At 39.0% G+C, this 22,265-nt stretch overlaps 1 protein-coding gene across 2 annotated transcripts in view; it reads right to left on the bottom strand.

Annotated features, from left to right (window-relative positions):
• slc35a5 (solute carrier family 35 member A5) overlaps nt 1–22,265 on the bottom strand; it is a 32,397-nt gene that overhangs the window by 4,609 nt on the left and 5,523 nt on the right. For both annotated transcript variants that reach the window (XM_080203820.1, XM_080203821.1), the window contains 6 exons: nt 19,482–19,580; nt 18,960–19,106; nt 14,468–14,566; nt 8,084–8,214; nt 4,492–4,559; nt 875–1,658 (listed from right to left, as the gene is read on the bottom strand). In XM_080203820.1, the coding sequence (XP_080059946.1) occupies nt 875–1,658; nt 4,492–4,559; nt 8,084–8,214; nt 14,468–14,566; nt 18,960–19,083 (1,206 nt within the window). In that variant the 5' untranslated portion in view covers nt 19,084–19,106; nt 19,482–19,580. The remainder of the gene's footprint in view (nt 1–874; nt 1,659–4,491; nt 4,560–8,083; nt 8,215–14,467; nt 14,567–18,959; nt 19,107–19,481; nt 19,581–22,265) is intronic.

Genomic DNA, 22,265 nt, shown 5'->3' with positions numbered 1-22,265 from the left:
AAGTGCTGCTTGAAGTCAAGGACATTCACTCTCACTTCACTTCTGGGGAATTGGTCAACCCATTTGGCTGGGTGGCTGGTTTGTGATGCAGAGTGACACCAACAGTACGGGTTCAATTCCTGTACTGGCTGAGGTTATTCATGAAGGCCCCATCTTCTCAACCTTGTCCTTCAGCTAAGGGGTGGTGCAATCACCAGTCAGTGCTTATGGTCATCTGGAGCTACGGTGACTTTACATTTACAAAATGTAAAAATGTGAAAACCGATATTTAGCACAAGAAAAAAGGGGAAATATCAGAAGGAAAAAAGCTTCAAACAGAATGCACTGTGGAGCCTCTATGCATGTTCTGCCTCACTTGGTATGTATTTGGAGCATTTTCTGTTCAGATATTTGCAGGTTTCTTCATTTTTATTTGTGAAATGTAACTGTCCATGAGGAAGTGGCAGCGTGAGTGGCATGAGTTGACTTGCTTTGGCTTTACCCTCTTTTGTGACAGTGTCAGATGTGACTCAATTTACCAAGCTTCTGCACATATATTAAATATAACCAAATTACCGCAGTGATTATGGAAAATATTTATTAAAATAGAGACCTAGCCAGATATAAAATTAATTCCAAGTACAAAATCAATAACCGCAGATCATCAGCTACTGCACAAAATTCATTTTTAACCCATATCATACATAATATTTATCTCTTTTTTTAACTTCACATTGTAAAGTTTAGTTATAACACTAAAGTGCAATGAATGCAAGTTGCTGTAAGCTTGGTTAGCACATATCAACATGTAAACAATGCATCTGCAAACATAGGTTTTGTTTCTTCTGTACTTATTTTGAATAATAGGTATTTTCTGAACATACAGACTACTTACCCCACAGGAACGTTCCAGAAGTTCACCATTTATAACTTTGAGTCTCTCTTGCTGTAGCACATACGCAGGGTCATTTATCCTGCTGGCATTGTAAATAAATATTGCCAGGAATACCACAGGGACTTCAAGTAAGAAGCTCATCGAAGGTTTAAAGTCAAATATAAAGATAGATACTGCAGTAATGATAACAGTTATTATTTGGGCAGTGAGGACATGAAACATGTTGTCTCTGAATTTCAAAATAAAAGCCACTGACAGTCCAAAGGCGGCAGTAATAAAAATTAAAGACACAGAAAACAGGTTGTGTCCATAGAAAAACCCACAGTTCTGGATGTGGGTGCGAGATTCAGATCGAAGTAATAATATCAGACCATTGAATATAACTCCAAAAAAGTACAGCTTACTATTCTGAATAAAAATACTTTCAGTCAGCTGATCTCCTTCTTTCAGCATTTTTTCATTATAAATGTTAGCCATGGAAGCGATAAAACATTGTATAATTATAAAGAGATGGCCCAAACCAATGTTAAGGCTTTTTAACGAACTTATGTCCCATTTCAAACCTGGTAGTAAAATCTTGGTGGAATTGATAGTCTTCTGGTGCTGTAAATTTTTATCCTGAGATGCTACGAATGGAATGCAGCTATTGGAAGCATTGGAATGTATGTTGTGATTAAATGTGTGCCTTGTCACATGTTGGGCTACTCCAGTCCCTGCTATGAGAGCTATAATGGAAAGGAATAAAATCACAATCGATGCCCACTGCACTGAAGAAAGGCGCCGCCTAGTGGAAAACAGAAAAAAAATTATTGCACTTTACAGTTTGTTTGCATGATGTAGGTGAAAGAACATAAATGTCAAGGGATGAGAAAAGCTATTCATTCTCCACTACTGGTACTTTGTAAAACAAAATGTCTTTACGTCTTAAGAAAACAAAATCAGAATTTTCTAATATAGCCAATCTATTGATTGAATTAAAACAGTTTGGCACAGCACTTGCAAAACTGTCATTTGCAAAGCACAAGCATTTTCAAAGACTCCAGCATGATTTAATGAAGCTGGAAATCAAAAGGAAAAAGGCTTCAAGCAGTATATGTTGAGAACAAATAGTAGGGTCTCTGGACAAATTCTGACCAACTTGGTGCGTATTTCTAGCATTTTCTGCTTAGACTGAAATTTGCAGTTTTTCATTTTCATTTGTAACATGTAATCATCAGTGAGGAAGTGCCCAACAAGGACCTGAGGTGACTTGCTTTAATTTCATGATCTTATGTTGGCTCTGTGTTTTTGATGTGATTCAGTTTACCAAGTTTCTGCTCATATACTAAATATGACTCAATTTCAGCAGTGATTATGAAAACTATTGGAGTCCTGACCAACTTTAAAAATCATTTTAAGCACAAATTTACTAACTATAGATTGCCAGCTATTGTCTAAAATTAGCATGATTTTAAAAACTTGGGATTCCATTTCAAAATTGGTAGCAAACCCATTGTGGACTTGATGGCCATCTAATGTTATGAATTTTTATCTGAGAAATTACTTATAGAATTAATTTATTAAATCCATACAATGTGGTATTAGATTCAAATGAATAGAATAACTCATTGTAGGAGCAGAACAAATATGCATGATTACACTCTGAGCTTCTAAACTTTGAAACTGCAATATCTGTGTGCATGGGGTAACATACAAGGAAACAGATTAAATTGATAACTCTTAGAATTAACTTACCACAATCAACTGTTGCTTTTTAAAGGGTAGATAGCTCAATGTCAAATTTCTTTCTACTAAATATTAATTAAGCATATATCCTTATGCTTCAATTGTTACATTTCATACCAACTGGGTGGGTTTATGCAAAATCTAATGCTTCTACTAAGTCTGAAGTTGGCTTACCTATTTTGTGGAAATAGTTTGCATCATTATAAACTGCACATGCCTTTTGATGTACTGAATTGTATTTATTTAAAATGTTTAATGTTGATTTGTGCTGATTTTTCAGCTGAATGGTGTGATGATGAAAATTAAAATCATTTACCCAGAATGAATTCAGTGTCAAATCTAATTGGTTAATTCATTGGCCTCAAAATCTATCTTAAAGTACAGAACATAATTTTATTCCCAAAAATAACTAGCCCCCTAACAAAACAACAACAGGCTGTTTTAAATAGAAGGTCAAGGATAGCTTGTTGGGGGACACCAAAGGAAACAGAGGAAAAATAGATGACTTCAATTTTAAAAAAATTAAATTTTGGTTTAATTTTGTAAGAAAAAATCTTTTCTTTTGCACGAGAAGAACACACTCTTCTTTAATATGGAGGGATTTATATTTATTAAACAAACAGTACATAAACTCAGTGAGACACCTTTGTCACATTCGATTTTTTACAAAAAGGTAACATAATCTATTTATCCTTTCATTTGTGACCCCCAAGCATCTATCCTTATAGCCCCCCTGGTTCTCGGCTATATGTTGCCCATTGGTACCATCATCTAAAAGAAACATGTTAATTTTCATGTTTGCTGATGTCACCCCACTCTCCCTCACTATCACCTCTCTCCTGGCTTGTCCACCTGTTGCTAAATTATCAGACCACAAATTATCAGAGCCAGTTGAACCCAAGAGCAGCCAAGATCTTGGGTTTATGTCACACTATCTGTAAGCCCCACGACTTACCTGGGCTTGCAAAATCTCACTAACTGTCCTGGCTGGAGACAATATACACCTCTCTAACCTGTGCTCTGCCCTCTTTCCACTCACATTGTCTGTACCTTTAAAACTTGATTACCTCTAAAGACTTGCTTTCCAACCATTATCTTGTAAATTGAATTTGTGTCTGTATATGACCTATTCGTGAACACAGGTCCTCACTCACCTGATGAAGGAGCTCGAGACTCCGAAAGTTAGTGCCATATAAACCTGTTGGACTTTAACCTGGTGTTGCGAGGCTTCTTACTGTGCTTACCCCACTCCAATGCCGGCACCTCCACATCTTGTTAACATTCCCACTGATGACTGTGCCTTAGTTGCAAGATCTCAAGCTCTAGAATTCCCTTCCTACATCTCTTTGCTCTATGGCTTTGCTTTTTCTCCTTTAAGACACTCCACAAAACCTACCTCTTTGGCCTCAGTTTTTCATTATCTGACCAAGTATATCCTTCAGTGTCATATTTTATTTTAAAATGCTGCTGTGAAGCAGCTTGGAATGTTTTATCACATTAAGGGTGCTATACAAACATAAGTTGTTGATTTTCTATGGTAGATATTAGGACCATTTTGAAAGTATTGCAAGGCAGTGGAATGGTACAAATATGATTTAGTGGTCATACTTGTTCCATTCCACCGCCTGTAACCACTGGTACAAGTTAGTGTTGAATTAATAATTGTGTAATTGAACAAAAAAGTAATCATGGTTTTTGACTAGCTCAGTGAAAGCCAACATCCGCTGCACTGAAGTCATGGAGTTACCACATGGAGTTGTGCCTGAAGCCCAGATTGGGGCAACCCCTTTGCAGTATAAATTGAACATTAAATTTCGGCACTACCTCAAAGAAATGTGTTAAGCTATCCCTCAAATTAACAAGTTGCCACAGGAATTATTCAATCAACTTACTTTAGAACAACTCTGAACAGAAGAGCTGTTGTGATAATAACGAAATTTGACAACAAGACTGCCATTGCCTAAACAGGACCGACCAGAAAAAAGACTAGTTAGCCATAAGGAAAATGTAAGCCGTCATCTCACAATGCTAAGGCAAATTATAGTATATTAAAATGAACTAACATTGCTCATTAAATACTGCAAAAGTAAAGCTTTGGAGAACCGTGTTTACAGTCTATAAAATAAAGAATTTTGAAAGGACAATAGTTAAAAATGTCACTAGCCCAAGAAGTGTTAGGTGATATAAGTGCTGGGTGTTACAGCTGCATATTCCTTGTGCGGTAAACTGAAGTATTTCATGGTTACACAGGGATAATTGTATCCTAACAATGATTCAATGGGAAAAGGTATTCTGAATTTATTTGAATGATAAATTAAGAAACCAGCATGAAGGCGATAAGGGCCAAAGAATGTTAAATCCTCTTCCCACTGTTGCTGTGCTTTCCATTTTTGATTTGGTAGTCTTAGATTTCATTTTATTCCAAACAGGAACCAAACAAACTTTTATTTTTGAGGGCTCTTTTTCAGATTTTCTCGAGGGCTACCTTTTTGTTTCTGAAGGCTACATTTTGGTTGTCAGGGGTTCCTTTTTCATTGTCACTAAATTCAATCACACAGAAATATTGCTTCCTGTATTTCAGTTAACATGAGGTATTTGGACTCGTACAGAAGTAGACTTAAGAAGAATTAATCAATATGTTCAATAATCATCACCATCAAACTTAGAGCCACTGCTGACAAGAAAAACATTAATTTCCTAGATACTACAGTATTTAAACTGGCACAAAACAACAAGTACAAGTTACAAAAAAAGATTTTCTTCCAAAATAAGTGATATACACTTTGACACACAAAAAAAGTCATCACCATAAACAGGCCATTTGTGAACTGGCAAGGTCGCAGCAAATCAGTTTCCATCGCATATGCGCAATTACAATTAGGAGGTTCACTAGATTGATTCCAGAGATGAAGGGTTTGTCATAGGAAGAGAAATTGAACAGTTTAGGCCTTTATTCTATGGAATTTAGAAGAATGAGGGGAGATCAAATTGATCAAGATGATAAAAGGTATGGATAAAGTAGTCGTGGAGCTGATGCTTCTGCTGGTGGGGCATTATATGATGAGAGGTCATAGACTTAGGATAAGGGGTAATAAATTTAAAACAGAGTTAAGATGAAATGACTTCTCCCAAAGAGTTGTGAATCTGTAGAATTCGTTACCCCAAAGTGCGGTGGATGCCGGGACAGTGAGTAAATTTAAGGAGGAGTTAGACAGATTTTTAATTGGTAATGGGTTGAAAGGTTATGTGGAGAAGGCAGGAAAATGGGGATGAGGAGCATATCAGCTATGATTGAATGGCAGAGTGGACTCGATGGGCCAAATGGCCTAATTCTGCTTCTATATCTTATGAACTTACGAATTACAACCCTTCTTATTGCATCTCGGGTCTCAATCTCAAATTTAAATATAACAATTGATCCAGCATTGATAGCAATCTAGCATCAATTGCTGTTGCGTAAGAGTTCCAAAACTTCTACTACCCTTTATGTGAACAAGGGTTTTCTAATTTCACTCCCAAAATATCTGGGCTCTAATTTTAGATTATGCTTCATTGTCTTATATTGCCCTAAATTAATCGATCATTTACCTCATTATATTTCCTTTATTACAACATTGACAACATTTCCAAGGTATATTACTGATTGTAAAGTCCCTTGTGATGCTCTAGTCATAAAAAGCACTATAAAGTGTAAATCATTTACTACAGCTTAGGATCTTAGTAGGTGCAAAATACTCGCATGTTTGTCTCCAATACTCACTGTATTTCAAATAATTCACAGTATGTGAAATACTTTGCTATTTGATAGCACGTAAATGCAAATCTTTGTTACAAAATAACACCGTTCAGTATTAAATTATCCAACTGACAGTGTCCATTGACACCTCTACTCCCAAATATCCCAGTTCAATCTTTTGAGCCTCCTCAAAGGCCTGCAAACAAATGTAATTAGCAGAAACTTCTAAAGGTGATCAATTCACCTCAAGGTGAAGCATGCTTTTAACGCAATATTTTAAAACAAGCTCCACTGAACATATTTATGTTAAAAAGTATGTCGTTTTGGATTCTCACACCAATATTGGGAAAGTGTACTGAATAAAAACAGTCGAGCTGCAATGCCAGGGTGGGGAGAACTGAGTGGCAATGTAGGGTACCAGATTATGAATCAGCAGGACTTGGAATAGGATAAAACATGGGGAGCAGCTGGGGTTTTTTCTGTGCAAGTTTCTATTTTGGAAGATGTAGGAGATTAGTGAGGAAACTGAAAAATGGATTTTGGCTACCAGTTCCAGTGTCGCGCACTTTCAGGCTTTTTCTAACTGCAAAGTGTCTTCTATCCTGTCCAACCATAATCACAGAAGAGTATTTCCATTCCTCATATCAGCCAGCTAGTATCCAATTAGGTAGGTTATGAGTCCCTGACTACTGTTTCCCAATTTTGCTAATGTATTTTGCATCCAGAAAGCAGGGGTTTCAGCCAGGGCAGATTTTAAACTTGGTTCTAAGATGTCAACATTGAATACCAAACAAAAAGGTACAATGCACAATTAAATAGCACCTTTAGCATAGTAGAAAGGGACACTTCACTGAAGAGTTTACAAAATTTGATACCATGCACCTTTGTAGTCATTCTTGCATTGTAGGCAAACACAGCAGGAATTTTCACATCGCAAGGTTTCATAGAACATAGAACACCACAGCACAAACAGGCCCTTCGGCCCACGAGTTGCGCCGATCACATCAACACCTACCAATCCATAGACCTATCTATAACCCCCAATCCCATTAAATCCCATATACTCATCCAGAAGTCTTTTAAAAGACCCCAGCGAGTTCACCTCCACCACCACTGACGGCAGCTGATTCCATTCACTCACCACCCTCTGAGTGAAAAACTTACCCCTAACATCACTTCTGTACTTGCCTCCCCGCACCTTAAATCTGTGTCCTCTCGTAGCGACCATTTCAACCCGGGGAAATAGCCTCTGAGAATCCACCCTATCTATTCCTCTCAACATTTTATAAACTTCTATCAGGTCGCCTCTCAACCTTCGTCTCTCCAGGGAAGAGTCCCAGCTCCCTCAACCTAACTTCATAAGGCGTGCCTCCCAGTCCAGGCAACATCCTTGTAAATCTCCTCTGTACCCTTTCAATAGCTTCTACGTTCTTCCTATAGTGAGGCAACCAGAACTGCGCACAGTACTCCAAGTGAGGCCTGACAAGGGTCTTATAAAGTTGCAGCATTACCTCCCGATTCCTAAACTCAATCCCTCGATTAATGAAGGCGTGTAAGAAGTTTAGTTTCACTAAACAGAAACCTGCAATCTGTTACAGTGGTGTTGATTGAGTGTAAAGGTTGGTCAGATACTGGGTGGATAATCTCTTCTACACATTTACAAACTGTACAACTTACTTAAGTCTTTTTTTGTAATAATACAAGAGGATGCATCTCTGTGATTAAGGTTTTCTCTAAAAAAAACTTACTGGTTGGAGGTAGATAAGCACGTAAAAGGCAATCAAATTATCCACAAAGTAGAGAAATGCTGGAACAGCCCACTTCATAAGTTGAAAGAAACTCCACCAGGAACATTCCAAGTCACTGCATGTCTGTCCCTCTGTGGAGAAATGACATATCAGTATTTCTTCATAAAGCATATAAAAATAATCACTTGAAGATTTAAGAAATATTGTACTCTTGCAGTTGCAGAACTAGACTGAAGGTACAAGTCTGTTGTGAACCTTTATGAGATGCTTTTTCTAAGTCACATTTTTCTGCAGTGGTAAACAGTCTTTTTGGCTTCAGTTGATTTCTCATTATGGCACCGGTTTGTCCAGAGAAGTCTTTTTATTGCTGCTTAAACTGGATTTGTTTATTTTTACTGGGATGTTTCTGACTGCATTGTTAGGGGGGAAAAAAACTGGTTGGCAGGTCAGGTGACGTGTTCTTTCGTTTTCAGTTTGAGCTGCCATTTAGTATGAGTTTTAGTTTTAGAAGGGGCATCAAGATGAAAAGTCTCTCTCTCTCTTTCCCCCTAGGGTTGGAAATTCTGCTGTTCATCTGAAAGCAGGGTCTTACTTTTCTGAAGTGGGGAATCTGCTGTTGGTGGCTTGTCTAGAGTCCTGGTGTTTCGGGAAGTTGTTCTAGCTTCAAACTGTTCTGAGTCTATACAGAGAACTGCTGACTTCATCCAAAGGATTCAATTCCAGTTTCACATGAGTATTAGTCTATGTTGTATTGAACCTGTTTGAAGAGTCTTGTTTATGGGATTGGTTTGTTTGGGACAGCTCCTATATTCATTAAGGGTTATACATTATCGTGGTCGTTCTAGTGTTGTTTGTAATTGATAGAAGTTATTGCTAATATTCTTATTATACATGTTAACTATATTCTTAAATAAACTTTGTTTGATAAAAGCTTCCTAGTGGGTCATTGAATCATACCTGAAGTGAAACCTATCACGCTTATCCTAGCCAAATTCAAGATGCAAAACTTATGATCATGGCAGGTTCCATAAAACACTTGACCTGAATCATGACACACCTGTCACGAGTCTGTGATCTCAAACATATGCTGGCATGATCAAGCCCTTCCCCAGAAAGGAATGAAGTGCTAATCACCTCAAGCCTCAAACCTTAAACGATCAATTAAAAATCAGCATCGGTGGAAAACGGAGGCAGTCTTTCCATGGGGGAAGTACATATTTTGAATAAATTAAGAGTGAATAATGCTATATAAAGAACAGGTCGGGATGCTGCCAATTTAAATTCTCCTAAAATTTAGAGGCCAGGATTCTCTCAGCCTGGGACATAACAGCAGGAGGCCTATGCGAGATTAGAGTTTCTGACACCTTTTTTTGGTGTAATCAGCTTCCATATGATTAGAGAACCCATGACGGTAGTCTCCAGGCCCACTCGCATCTCTCCCCCCAACCCCCAACTTTGCTGGGAGTGGTTCCTATCTGCAGGGTTTACAACTGCTCCCCACTAATATGTATATGGGTCAAATTCGATGTGATGTTACATTGTGGGTACAAATGGTTAGGAAATCTGGGAACTTGATCATCTTTATAGCCATGTTTGTCATGTTCCTAGCCATATTTTAAAACTATTTGTTGAAATATATTTAAACATTTGCAAGTTATCATAGGTGGGACTCCAAGCTTCAGTACAAATGAAACAATCACATAGTTGGAGGTTGGAGTAAAAAGAACAATTAGTTATACCTGCTATTATTCAGGTCAGAAATTCCAAGGTGTTTTATGAAGTCAGTCTAGATTAGGGGTCTCCAAACTCCGGCCCGTAACAGGCCACATCCAGATCGGAGTTTGGAGACCGCTGGTCTAGATCATAAGTTTTGTACTTCGAATTTTGACACAGGTAAGCATAATATGTTCAGTCCAGGTATCATTCAAACGACCCACTAGAGAGCTTTTATCAAAAGACGTTTATTTAAGAATAAGAACATAAGAAATAGGAGCAGGAGTAGGCCATCTAGCCCTTCGAGCCTGCTCCGCCATTCAACAAGATCATGGCTGATCTGGTGGATCAGTTCCACTTTCCTGCTTTCTCCCCATAACTCTTAATTCCCTTGTCTATCAGAAACCTATCTACCCGTGAATTAAATATATTTAGCGAGGTAGCCTCCACCACTTCAATGGGCAGAGAATTCCAGAGATTCACCACCCTTTGAGTGAAGAAGTTCCTCCTCAACTCTGATCTAAACTGCATCCCCCCCCCCCTTATTTTGAGGCTGTGCCCTCTAGTTCTGCTATCCTTTCTAAGCGGGAAGAATCTCTCTACCTCTACCCTATCTAGCCCCTTCATTATCTTATATGTCTCTATAAGATCCCCCCTCAGTCTTCTAAACTCCAACGAGTACAGACACAGTCTGCTCAATCTCTCCTCATAGGCTAACCCCCTCATCTCTGGTATCAGCCTAGTGAACCTTCTCTGCACTCCCTCCAAGGCCAATATATCCTTTCGCAAATGCGGCGACCAAAACTGCACAGTACTCCAGTTGCGGCCTCACCAGTGCCCTGTACAATTGCAGCAAGACCTCCCTGCTTTTATATTCTATCCCCCTCACTATAAAGGCCAACATTCCATTCGCCTTCTTGATCGCCTGCTGCACCTGCAGACTGGGTTTTTGCAATTCGTGCACAAGGGCCCCCAGGTCCCTCTGCATCGTAGCATGCTGCAGCTTTTCGCCCTTTAAATAATAATCCCTCCTACTATTATTTCTACCAAAGTGGATAACCTCACATTTGCTAACATTATACTCCATCTGCCAGGTCCTCACCCACTCACAGCCTATCCAGATCTCTCTACAGACTTTCCGCGCCTTCCACGCAATTCGCTTTTCCACTCATCTTTGTGTTATCAGCAAATTGCGTTACCCTACACTCAGCCCCCTCCTCCAGATCGTCTATGTAAATGATAAACAGTTGAGGCCCCAGCACCAATCCCTGCGGCACTCCACTAGTCACCAACTGCCAACCAGAATAGCACCCATTGATTCCAATAGTTAACATATAAGACAATTAACAATAATGTCTATCAATTACAAACAAGAAAAAAGAAACAATCTTGATACTGTATTTACCTTAACAACTACAAATACTGTTCCAAACAAACAAATCTTACAAACATACACACATCCCAAGTTTAACACGGAAAATAAGAATGCTCAATTGATGCTGGATTTTCTAACTCTGCAACACTTGGTGTGAATTAGTCCTTTGGATGGAGAATTGAAACTGACTTCCAAGCTCTGTAGCTATCAGCCAACCTCAAAGGTAGTGCCACTCTTTGCTTCCAGCTAGCAAGCCAGCAGCAGTAAAACTTTCACTCCAGAAAAATAAGACTGCTTCCATCTAATCAGCAAAGTTTTGAATACCAGGGAGAGAGACACAAACATTGCATCCAACGTGAGGTCCAAACACCTCCTAACTAGCCAGTAACCAAACCGAAAGTGGAAAATTCTTGAGGGAAAGAAAGTATTTCATCTAAACTGTCAATCATTCTCCCTCACCCAACAATTCAAAAGGGATGTAAGACTCGAGGACATCACATTGAACACAGATTAAAAATAATCAATAAGCCAATTATATGACCAACAACAATAAAAAGACATCGACTGAGACAGGTCTGCATCAAGCACAAAAGGCCCTCTTAAAAGAACATGATTAAAATACATTTCTTAAAGGCACAGCAGTGTCACATACAAGAAAAACCATTTTTATTGGATTGTTGTATGCAGTTGTCCTGACCCATGGCTGTTTTCAAATCTTACAAAAGCAACTTATCAAGTGAATGTTTTTTCAACGAAATAACTGTCCCATTTTATCAACAAGAGCAGACTGATGCAAGGAAATGATAACATGGAGCAAATAAATACTAGGCAATGGTCTGGTTGAAGTAATTTATAAAACTGTAGAGAGCCCAGGGGACGATTGTTTTTAAGAAACTATTATTGGGAACAGGACACGTTTTATTGGTATTTAGACTTTCCAAAAATAGAAAGTGACTTGTATCAGCCAAATGCAACTTCTAGGTCAGGAGTATTACAACTAGTTATTTCGTTGAAAAAACATTCACTTGATAAGTTGCTTTTGTAAGATTTGAAAACAGCCATGGGTCAGGGCAACTGCATACAACAATCCAATAAAAATGGTTTTTCTTGTACGTGACACTGCTGTGCCTTTAAGAAATGTATTTTAATCATGTTCTTCCGCAGTTCTTTTAAGAGGGCCTTTTGTGCTTGATGCAGACCTGTCTGAGTTGATGTCTTTTTATTGTTGTTAGTCACATAATTGGCTAGTTGTAATACTCCTGACCTAGAAGTTGCATTTGGCTGATACAAGTCACTTTCTATTTTTGGAAAGTCTAAATACCAATAAAACGTGCAATATTCTACTTTTTTATGTTCCAATAAAGGTCAAAATCCGTAATGCTCAATCTGACAAATATATGGCATTAGTTGAACTGTTAAATCTACAATGCCTTGAATTACACTATTTATGTAGATTGAAACAATCAGAGTGATCAATGGCTTGCACCTTGTCATAAGCTACCTACCATTATTTTATGTCAATTGGTCAAGCAAAGGGTTGCATGGTGGCACAGTGATTAGCACTGCTGTATCACAGCTCAGGGACCTGAGTTCGATTCTGGCCTCGGGTTTCTATCTGTGTGGAGTTTGCATATTCTCCAGTGTTTGCATGGGTTTTCGCCGGATAGTCTGGTTTCCTCCCAAAGTCCAAACATGTGTAGATTAGATGAATTGGCCCTGTAAAATTGTCGCTTAGTTTGTTTGTGCTTGCATGCGCGCCCAGCAATGGAGCATGTTCCGGCAGCTCTTGGAACCAGAGTGGTGCCAGATGTTTTGCACTCCTCTGGACCCCACCAGCAGAGCTGAGAGGGAAGTTTGGAAGCTAGGGCAACCCAGAATCCCACATGTATACCCTGTCCACGCACAGATCAAAGAGAAGTTACTCGAGTGTCTCTTGAGACAGAGGCCATGGAGATCATGCAAAGACAGATTAAACTTCTTCACTGGAAATCAAATAGAAGTACAAGTTGAATTCCATTTTCTATATTCTTGATGTATCATTGCTTTCAAATTATCAGAATTTCCTTTAACCACGAGAATCTGGTGAAATGGTGTGACAACAATAATCTCTCCCTGTCAGTAAAACAAAGGAGATTGTCAACAACTTCAGGAAGCATGTAGGAGGACATGTTCCTGTCTAGATCAATGAAGAAGAAGTGGAAATGGTCAAAGGCTTCAGGTTTTCTAGGTGTCCAGATCACCAACAACTTGTCCTGGTCACTTCCTATTAAGAAAGCCCACAAACACCTCTACTTTCTCAGAAGACTAAGGAAATTCGGGATGACCACTACAACTCACCAATTTTTACCGATGCACCACATAAAGCAACCTTTCTAGACGTGTCACAGCTTGGTAGGGCTCTGTTCTGACTAAGGCTGCAACAAACTACAAAGAGCTGCGAAAGTAGTTAATCCATCACGCAAACCTGCCTCCCATCCACTGACTTTGTCTACACTTCCCGCTGCCTCAGAAAAGCAGCCAACATAATCAAGGATACCACGCAGCCCGAACGTACTCTCTTCCACCTTCAGTCAGGATAAATATGCAAAAGTCTGAGATCATGTTCCAACCGACTCAAGAACAGTTTCTTCCCTGCTGCCATCAGACCTTTGAATGGGCCTACCATATATTAAGCTGATTTTTCTCTATGCCCTAGCTATACTGTAACACTATATTCTGCACCTTCTCCTTTTCTTCTCCCCTATGTACTCTATGAACAATATGTTTTGTCTGTGTAGCATGCAAGAAACAATTATTTTCATTGTATCCAATACACGTGACAATAATAAATCAAAATCAAAATCTTTCAGGCAGTCCGGGTAAAGGCTGTTCTGCACAGAAAGACTAACTAACTCAAAATGTTTCATTTTAATATGGGGATGGGATTGAATATTTTAAGATAAACCACATGAATAATACAATGAAAACTTCCATTCTTGGCTGAGGCACAACTTTGTCACAATTTAATTGAAGCGAGTAAACAAACCCCCATAGTGAATCTTCTCCAGTGGATTTTATTTTGGAATGTTAGACCTTAAGATGATGATAACAAAATGTACAATTGCCTTCCCTATCAGCAGAAAGCAAGCTAAATCATTACTATAAATATGAAAATTGAGTTTATTTAATATACAATAACCATTGAGACATGAAAAAGTATTAATTTAGACGTTAATGCTCAAAATATGGGATATATAACAAACAATACGAAAATTACTCAGAAATCCTACAACATAAGATCAATATTTTAAACTCACCTTGGATCAGAACCCTTATTGCTAGAATACTACAAACCACCAGTTTTACTGCCTCTGCACATACATTCACTGTGGCTGGAATATAGTTATATTTATTCTCTGTGAAGTATAAAAAATATTTTAGTTAGCTATCACTGAGTAAGAAAACAGCTTTAAACAAGCAGAATTCAACAAGGAACTGTTCAACATAAAACTCTTTAGGCTCATAAAATAATACAGTATAGCTGTTAAAAGTAAACAGCAGGGCAGGTACTTGCATTGTTTCATGGTAAATTCAAACACAGAACCATGAGCTTAACAAGTCACAGATGAAACATGTGAAAAGGCTGGACAAGCCTGGTGGAGGGGTTTCATTTTAAGTCAGCATCAGCATGGATATGAGGAAATCACTACTAACTCTGTTCATTAAGCTATACCATATTTCAGAGGGTTTTTGTTGTGAAGGTACAGAAATACTTAGCTCCATTTGCATTCCTGTTTCACCCATACAATGCATCATTTGCTAAATTGAACCTGCAACAAACTTCCTGGCCTCTGCAAATATTGCTTGAAGCTGCCAATAGCAGATAACTTTAACCATCAAAACAGGTGTGTTTGAATTGAGTGGGAAGTTAAAAGGTGTTCAGTCATTTAACATTTCTGAAGAGACTGCATAACTTAATTTTAATGTGCTTCTATTTATGACTAATGTTGACCAAGTTTCTGCCAACTTTGAAAACAAAATTCTTGCTGCAATAACAAGCAGCCCCATTTATTTTTGAAATAAGATGTCTGGGCACATTAAACATAATTAGAGCAAAAACAGTCACCCCTTCTTCAAGCTATTAAAACTATCAGTAAAGGGCTATTCAGACGTAAGTATTTCCCTTGTGTTAAGAACATAAGAACATAAGAACATAAGAAATAGGAGCAGGAGCAGGAGTAGGCCACCTAGCCCTTTGAGCCTGCCCCGCCATTCAATAAGATCATGGCTGATCTGTCGTGGCTCAGTTCCACATTCCCGCCCTCTCCCCATAACCCTTAATCCCCTCTCTTATCAAAAACCCATCAACCCGCGTCTTAAAAATATTTAGCGAGGTAGCCTCCACCACTTCAACGGGCAGAGAATTCCAGAGATTCACCACCCTTTGAGCGAAGAAGTTCTTCCTCAACTCTGTTCTAAACCGCCCCCCCCCTTTATCTTGAGGCTGTGCCCCCTATTACATCATGTTTCTGCTGTAAAAATAAAATTTGCATGAGCAATGCATATCCTACTGAACAGCCCCAAAATTGACTAAATCTTATGCTCAGAGAGGCATATAGGAGTTAATTATCAAGAAGTACAGGCTTCCCGTACTTATTACAAGCTTTAATGGAATGGTAGGTACAAGGTAGGAAGCAGCATTAAACCATAAGTACTAACCAATAGCAATACATCACAGTACTACTGGATCAAAAGTAATAACAGCATTCTCTTCAGGCCAAACAAGTGGCCTTGTAAACAATTTCAACGATCTGTTCAACTTCCCATCTTCATGATCCTTCCCCCACCGACCGATCATGAGCTCCCAAATAATCTCATCCCGTGCCACCATACTCCACCCTACTGCAACCATCATTTTGACTCCAATCATGTTCTACCTTTCCACAATCACCACCCCTCTCTGATTATGTTCTACCCACCCATCACAGGCGGCACAGTGGTTAGCACTGCTGCCATAATGCCAGAGAACTAGGTTCCATTCCGGACTTGGGTGACTGTGTGGAGTTTACTCTTCTCCGCCTGTCTGTGTGGGTTTCCTCTGGGTGCTCCAGTTTCCTCCATTAATCCAAAAATGTGCAGTTTAGGTGGATTTGCTATGGTAAATGTGTGGGTTACGGTGATGGGACGGGGCAATGGGCCCTGGATAAGATGGTCTTTCAAAGAGTCAGTGCTGACTCAATGGGCAAAGTGGCCTCTTTCGGCACTGTAAGGATTCTATCACCGACATCTTAGGGACTTTCTCTACAATTAGTCTGCATTCCTGCAATCGCAACCTTATTTCCCCAACCCAACCATGCTCTAACTCCCACAACAATCTCAGCCTCCTGATCATTTCTACCCCACACCACTATCTTCGCACCCACCATCATGTCCTTCATTCTGCAACATCCCACATGACAACCATTTCTCCCCAAACATGTTCCACCCTCATCCCATAACCACTATCTCGCAATCCTCGAACCAATGTTCTACACATACTTCCTGCACTTACTGTCTTGCCCCAATCTCTCACACCACACGTCACCTTTCTTGAAGCACGCTCTAACCTTGCTTCCCCCCTCTCCATTCTGTACCCTCCTGACTACCATCTAACCCAAACATGCTCTATCCTCCACGACCATCATTTCAGCAACCACCCCACTCCCCTTCTCCCACCACCAAGCTCTACCACAACTCCATTATAAAACACCATTTCATTAAAGCTTGTAATAAGTACGGGAAGCCTGTACTTCTTGATTCCCCATAATTAACTCCTACATGCCTCTCTGAGCATATGATTTAGTCAATTGTGGGGCTGTTCAGTAGGATATGCATTGCTCATGCAAATTTTATTTTTACAGCAGAAACATGATGTAACACAAGGAAAGTATTTACACCTGAACAGACCTGTTCTGATAGTTTTAATGGCTTGAAGAAAGGATGACTGTTGTTTTTGCTCTAGTTATGTTTAACATGCCCAGACATCTTATTTCAAAAATAAATGAGACTGCTTGTTATTGCAACAAGAATTTTGTTTTCAATCAGTTTTTCCTAAAATCCTAGGCAAGTAACAAGCTAATTTAGTTGGAGGAATTTTATTTTTGAACACGTTTCCACCTGAATACATTGTGCTGTTCAAATCAATAAGACGACTTTAGTATCTGTCACTGTAGTTTAATTCAGCTTCACTGCCTGACTCTGCCCTTTCATTTACTTAACCATCTGGAACTTTCCATCGGTTCCAGTAAATGTGTGCGAGTGTTAATGCCTCAAGGACTCTTAGTTGAGTTTCACAAACTCAAGCATTGAGAGGCACCAAACTGATCATTTTACCAAAACAGAAAATTACGTTTGATCTGAATTAGGTAAACATCATAGTTAATTGCAAAATGTAGAAATTGAATTATGTTGAATGATGTTACATTACTTTGGCAAAAAAACAGCTAATAACAAAAAGATTGCTATCAATAACAGGGTCACATCTGAGATCTTGAGGCAGCTAATATGTGAAAGCAGTTCCTTTGATGGCGTCGATATCATTTAACCACTGATTCATAATATTACGCCAGCCGCCAACCTACATTAAGTTTCTCAAGCAAGCTTACAAGAAACAATATTTCTTCAATGGGGCTTTGTGTTAATGATCAACAAATGAAAAAGTCTATACAATCATTAGTGTACACGTATTAATAATGTCCCAAAAATATATTTTTGTCATTTTTTAGAACATTTATCCTATAAGGCTTATTCCATTGGTCAAATAGATTTATGTCTGAATAGTGTGGCAATTGTTTTTCTTTGTTATCTGCAAGAAAATATGTTTTTGGACGTAAGAATTTAAATTATCCCTTCAATGTAACCAATTGTTATAGTTAGGGGTCAAGAGCAAACATCAGATTTATAAACTAAAATTATGCTCACAATTACGTGAAGCCACTGTAGTTGGCAATTCTATTTTTTAAGACAATTTTGTATTTGAATACGGGCAATAGTAAATATATTTAATTTTTTATTTAGTAAAGTAGAACAACACCAGGGTGTAGCTGAAGGAAGCTACTAGGACTGGCATCTCACGTATTTGTCACTGGTATGAGAAATTAAGGATCACAATTGTAATAAGCTGTCAAAGAATAAATCAGTGTGTAAATCTCAGAGCCACAATTGCCAATGGAAAGTAATATTTTTGGAAACACAAGCTTTCTACTTTCCTCCCAATTACTGGTCTGATCCCGTCCATCTGTCCTGCAATATCTGCCTCTCTTCAGGCACCAATATCCTCCTCACATTGCCCTGTTTTCCCCTTCCTTACTCATTGCTCCAGGTGACTCCCACTGTTTATGCCCCAATCACATCCTCCCTCCAATTCCAATCACACACCTCCCACCCTTTATGCCACCCCCACCCCTTGCCAACATGTTCTGATGTTTTTGAATTGCCAGGAACTGTCTCTGTGATCCTTGTTTACATGATTTGATCACTGGCTTTCTCAATTAGCAGCCAGCCACCCTCTCAATCCGGCTATCAGGTGAAGAACAAGAGCCAAAATAAACAATTTTTTTTTATATACAGGATCTCTGTCTATCCAGTTGTTCCAAGTCTGCACTCCTGCAAACCCCTGTTCCTGATTCTTCCCCGTAAAATATCAGGGTTCATGACATTTAAATGAGTATGTTGTTATTTATTTATAAATAAAACTCCCAAGGGTAACTTGCAGAATTTCCCTTTCTTGTGATTAAATGTTGAGCAAAGTTAACAGAATAACCCTGGCACCTTCATTAGCAGAAAACTTCATTAGAAGAATCCGACTGCAGCCAAGTGCGATGAACAGAGTACCCAACACCACCGTATGCACCAATGAACGGGAACAAAAGGAAGCACAGGATTTGGATACCATTTCCAACTCCAGTATCTGAGTACCTAACAACAACAAAATACAGAAGGATATTTAGAAACCAGATTATTTAAAGTGGTTGCCTAAAATAGTCCAATGCAAAATACAATTTAAACATTTTTCAAGCAGGTTTTGAAAATCATTTAACATTTAGTGAGTTGTTCAATGCACATCAAGTTTATTCTTAGAGTTATTTAACTCTGTTCATTCCCCAGCCCATACTGAGCAAACAAGAGTCAGCCAGGGTGAAGGCAGGGATAGTATATTTATTTTTTGTCCTGGCTCATGTAGAAATAAGGAATTTAAATAAAAATCAGAGTTCCTGACTCTGCCTGCTAAGCCCTGGTGATTGACGAAGGAAGCACATATGTCAACATCATTCAAAGAAAGATTGAGATCACCTGAAATGTCTCCTGGAATGATTGACAGGCACTGTCAAGGATTTTATACAACTGCGTATTTAGCACCTATGGAATCATATTCCAGCAACCTTGTGAAGTCTGCAGAAGGGGGAGAAAAAAATTAGTCAATATATTTTAATTATTTTACATTAATTAGAATCTTACTAGAATGAACTGGAATTTAGTTAACTTTCTAACATAAAATTAACATCCATAATTTAACACTGAAATCCTGTATCCTGGAAATCTATCAATAATGCCAAACCCTCACCCTTTAATTAAAATGATCCAGGTTACATAAACTCCAGAAACAAGTGGCTCTTTGAACTTTTCCATCTTCAAATTAACATTGGCAGAGCCAGGCACATCAGCACTAAAGAGAAGGCTGGAGCATTTGCAGTCGCCTTCAACCAGAAGTGCCAAGTAGATGTTCTATCTTGGCCTCCCACGGTTTCCAGCATTACACATTCCAGTCTTCAGCCAATTTGATTCACTCCATATGCTATCAAGAAATGACTTGAGTTCATGAGATGCAGCCAGGGAAATGAGCCTTGACAACAGCCTAGGGCTTCAGAATTGTCCTCTAGTGCTAGCTTTGCCTCTAACCAAGCTGCTCCAGTCCAGCACTGGCATCAATTTTTGAACTTGTGTCCACAGTAAACCAGATAAATCCAATCTGATAAGTCACTCACCTCATACGCCTACTCTTAACTTCAGCTAAGTGATGGAAGGTATGATCAATAGTGCTACAAAGTAATTACTCAGCAATAACTTGCTCAATGATATTCAGTTTGGGTTTCACTACACCATTCCGATCTAGTGCTCATTTACAACCTTTGGGCACGGTAGCACAGTGGTTAGCACTGCTGCTTCACAGCTCCAGGGACTGGGTTCGATTCCCGGCTCAGGTCACTGTCCGTGTGGAGTCTGCACATTCTCCTCGTGTCTGTGTGGGTTTCCTCCAGGTGCTCCAGTTTCCTTCCACAGTCCAAACATGTGCGAGTTAGGTTCGTCGGCCATGCTAAAGTTGCCCCTTAGTGTCCTGAGGTGCGTAGATTAGAGGGAGTAGTGGGTAAATATGTATGGATATGGGAGTAGGGCCTGGGTGGGATTGTAGTTGGTGCAGAATTGATGGGCCAAATTGCCTCTTTCTGCACTGTAGGTTTCTATGATTATAAACATTAGGAGCAGGAGTAGGTGACTTGGCCCTATGGGCCAGGTCCGCCATTCAATAAGATCAATTTTTATGATTTATGATCTGATTGTAACCTAAGCTCCACATTTCTCTTATCCTGATAGGTTCTTGATAAACAAGAAGCTGAAAGGGTATCTACCTCTGTTTTTAAAATATTCAAAGACTCTGCTTCCACCACCTTTTGAGGAAGAGAGTAACAGAGACTTCTGACCCTGGAAGAAATAAATTCTTCCAATCTCCATCCTAATTGGACAACCCCTTAATTTAAACAGTGACCTCCAATTACTAGATTCTACCACAAGAAAAATTTTCTCCGCATCTACCCTGTCAAGACCCCTCCAGGATGTTATGTTTCAATCAAGTCCCCTCTTACTCTTCTACACTCCAGCGAATAAGCCTAGCCTGTCCAAACTTTCCTTATAAGACATCCCATCCATTCCAGGTAGTTTAGTGAATTAAACCTTCTTTGAACTGCTTCTAATGAAATTACACCTTTCCTTAAATAAGACGACCAATACTGCACATAATACCCAGATGTCCAACCATCTTCGGCAACTTCATGAATGACCTTCCTTCTACCGTAAGGTAGAGATGTTTACTGATGACTGCACAGCTTTTAGCTGCATTTGCAAATCCCCAGAGAATGAAGCAGTCCATATGTTCATGCACCTGGACAACATTCAGGTTTGGGCTGATAAGTGGCAAGTAACCTTCACATCATACAAGAGCCAGGCAATAACCATGTCCAACAAGAGGAAGACTAATCACCACCCCTTGACACTCATCAGCACTACATCATAATTTCCATGCTAGTGGTCACTTCAAACCAGAACCTTAACTGAATCAGCCAGATAAATATGGTGAGTACAACAGCAGGTCAAAGGCTGGATATTTCGCAGGGACTGACTCACCTCCTGATTTCACAGAGCCTGTCTTCCGTCTCTAATCTTCAAGTCAGGAGTGTAATGGAATATCTCCACTAACCTGTACTGCAGCTCGAGGAACTCAACAACATCAAGGAAAAAGCAAGAAGCTTGAGTGACACCACATTTTCTAGTTAAAATATTCTCTCCCTTCATCACCAGCGCACTGTACTTATTATGATTTGGACCAATACTTTCAAGGATGTTTAATTAAGACAATTAAAAGGTTCTGGCTTCTTTGACAATTTAAGTAATTATCATATCTTCCAAAAGATTGATGATATTTTGGTTGATGTGTTGTTTATCAGGACAGAAGTGTTACATATCACGTAACATACTATCCTGCTGACATAGTGATGTTTTATCTTTGTACAGCCATAAAGTCTACTTTTTAAAACTTAAAGCTTTTTTTTGATCTTGGAACTTGCAAATTGGAATATCCTTGATGATTTTAAGCTCCAGCGAAGAAACACAAGGAATTAAACTGACCTTCAGCAAAGGCATAAAACAGGCGTTACTGAATCTGCAGACTGTTTTACTCCATGCCTGTTTTTTCTCCATCAAATTCACATTTGTGTACACTGAAGGTTAATATATTTGTCAAAAATATTCAGATTAACTGTTCCAACAAAATTAAATAAAATATTTAATTGATGCAGCACTCAC

The sequence above is a fragment of the Carcharhinus amblyrhynchos genome, chromosome 15, assembly GCF_965287045.1.
Source record: "Carcharhinus amblyrhynchos chromosome 15, sCarAmb.v2.hapA, whole genome shotgun sequence".
In the NCBI taxonomy this organism is placed as follows: Eukaryota; Metazoa; Chordata; class Chondrichthyes; order Carcharhiniformes; family Carcharhinidae; genus Carcharhinus; species Carcharhinus amblyrhynchos.
This window is presented reverse-complemented; position numbering and strand designations above follow the sequence as displayed.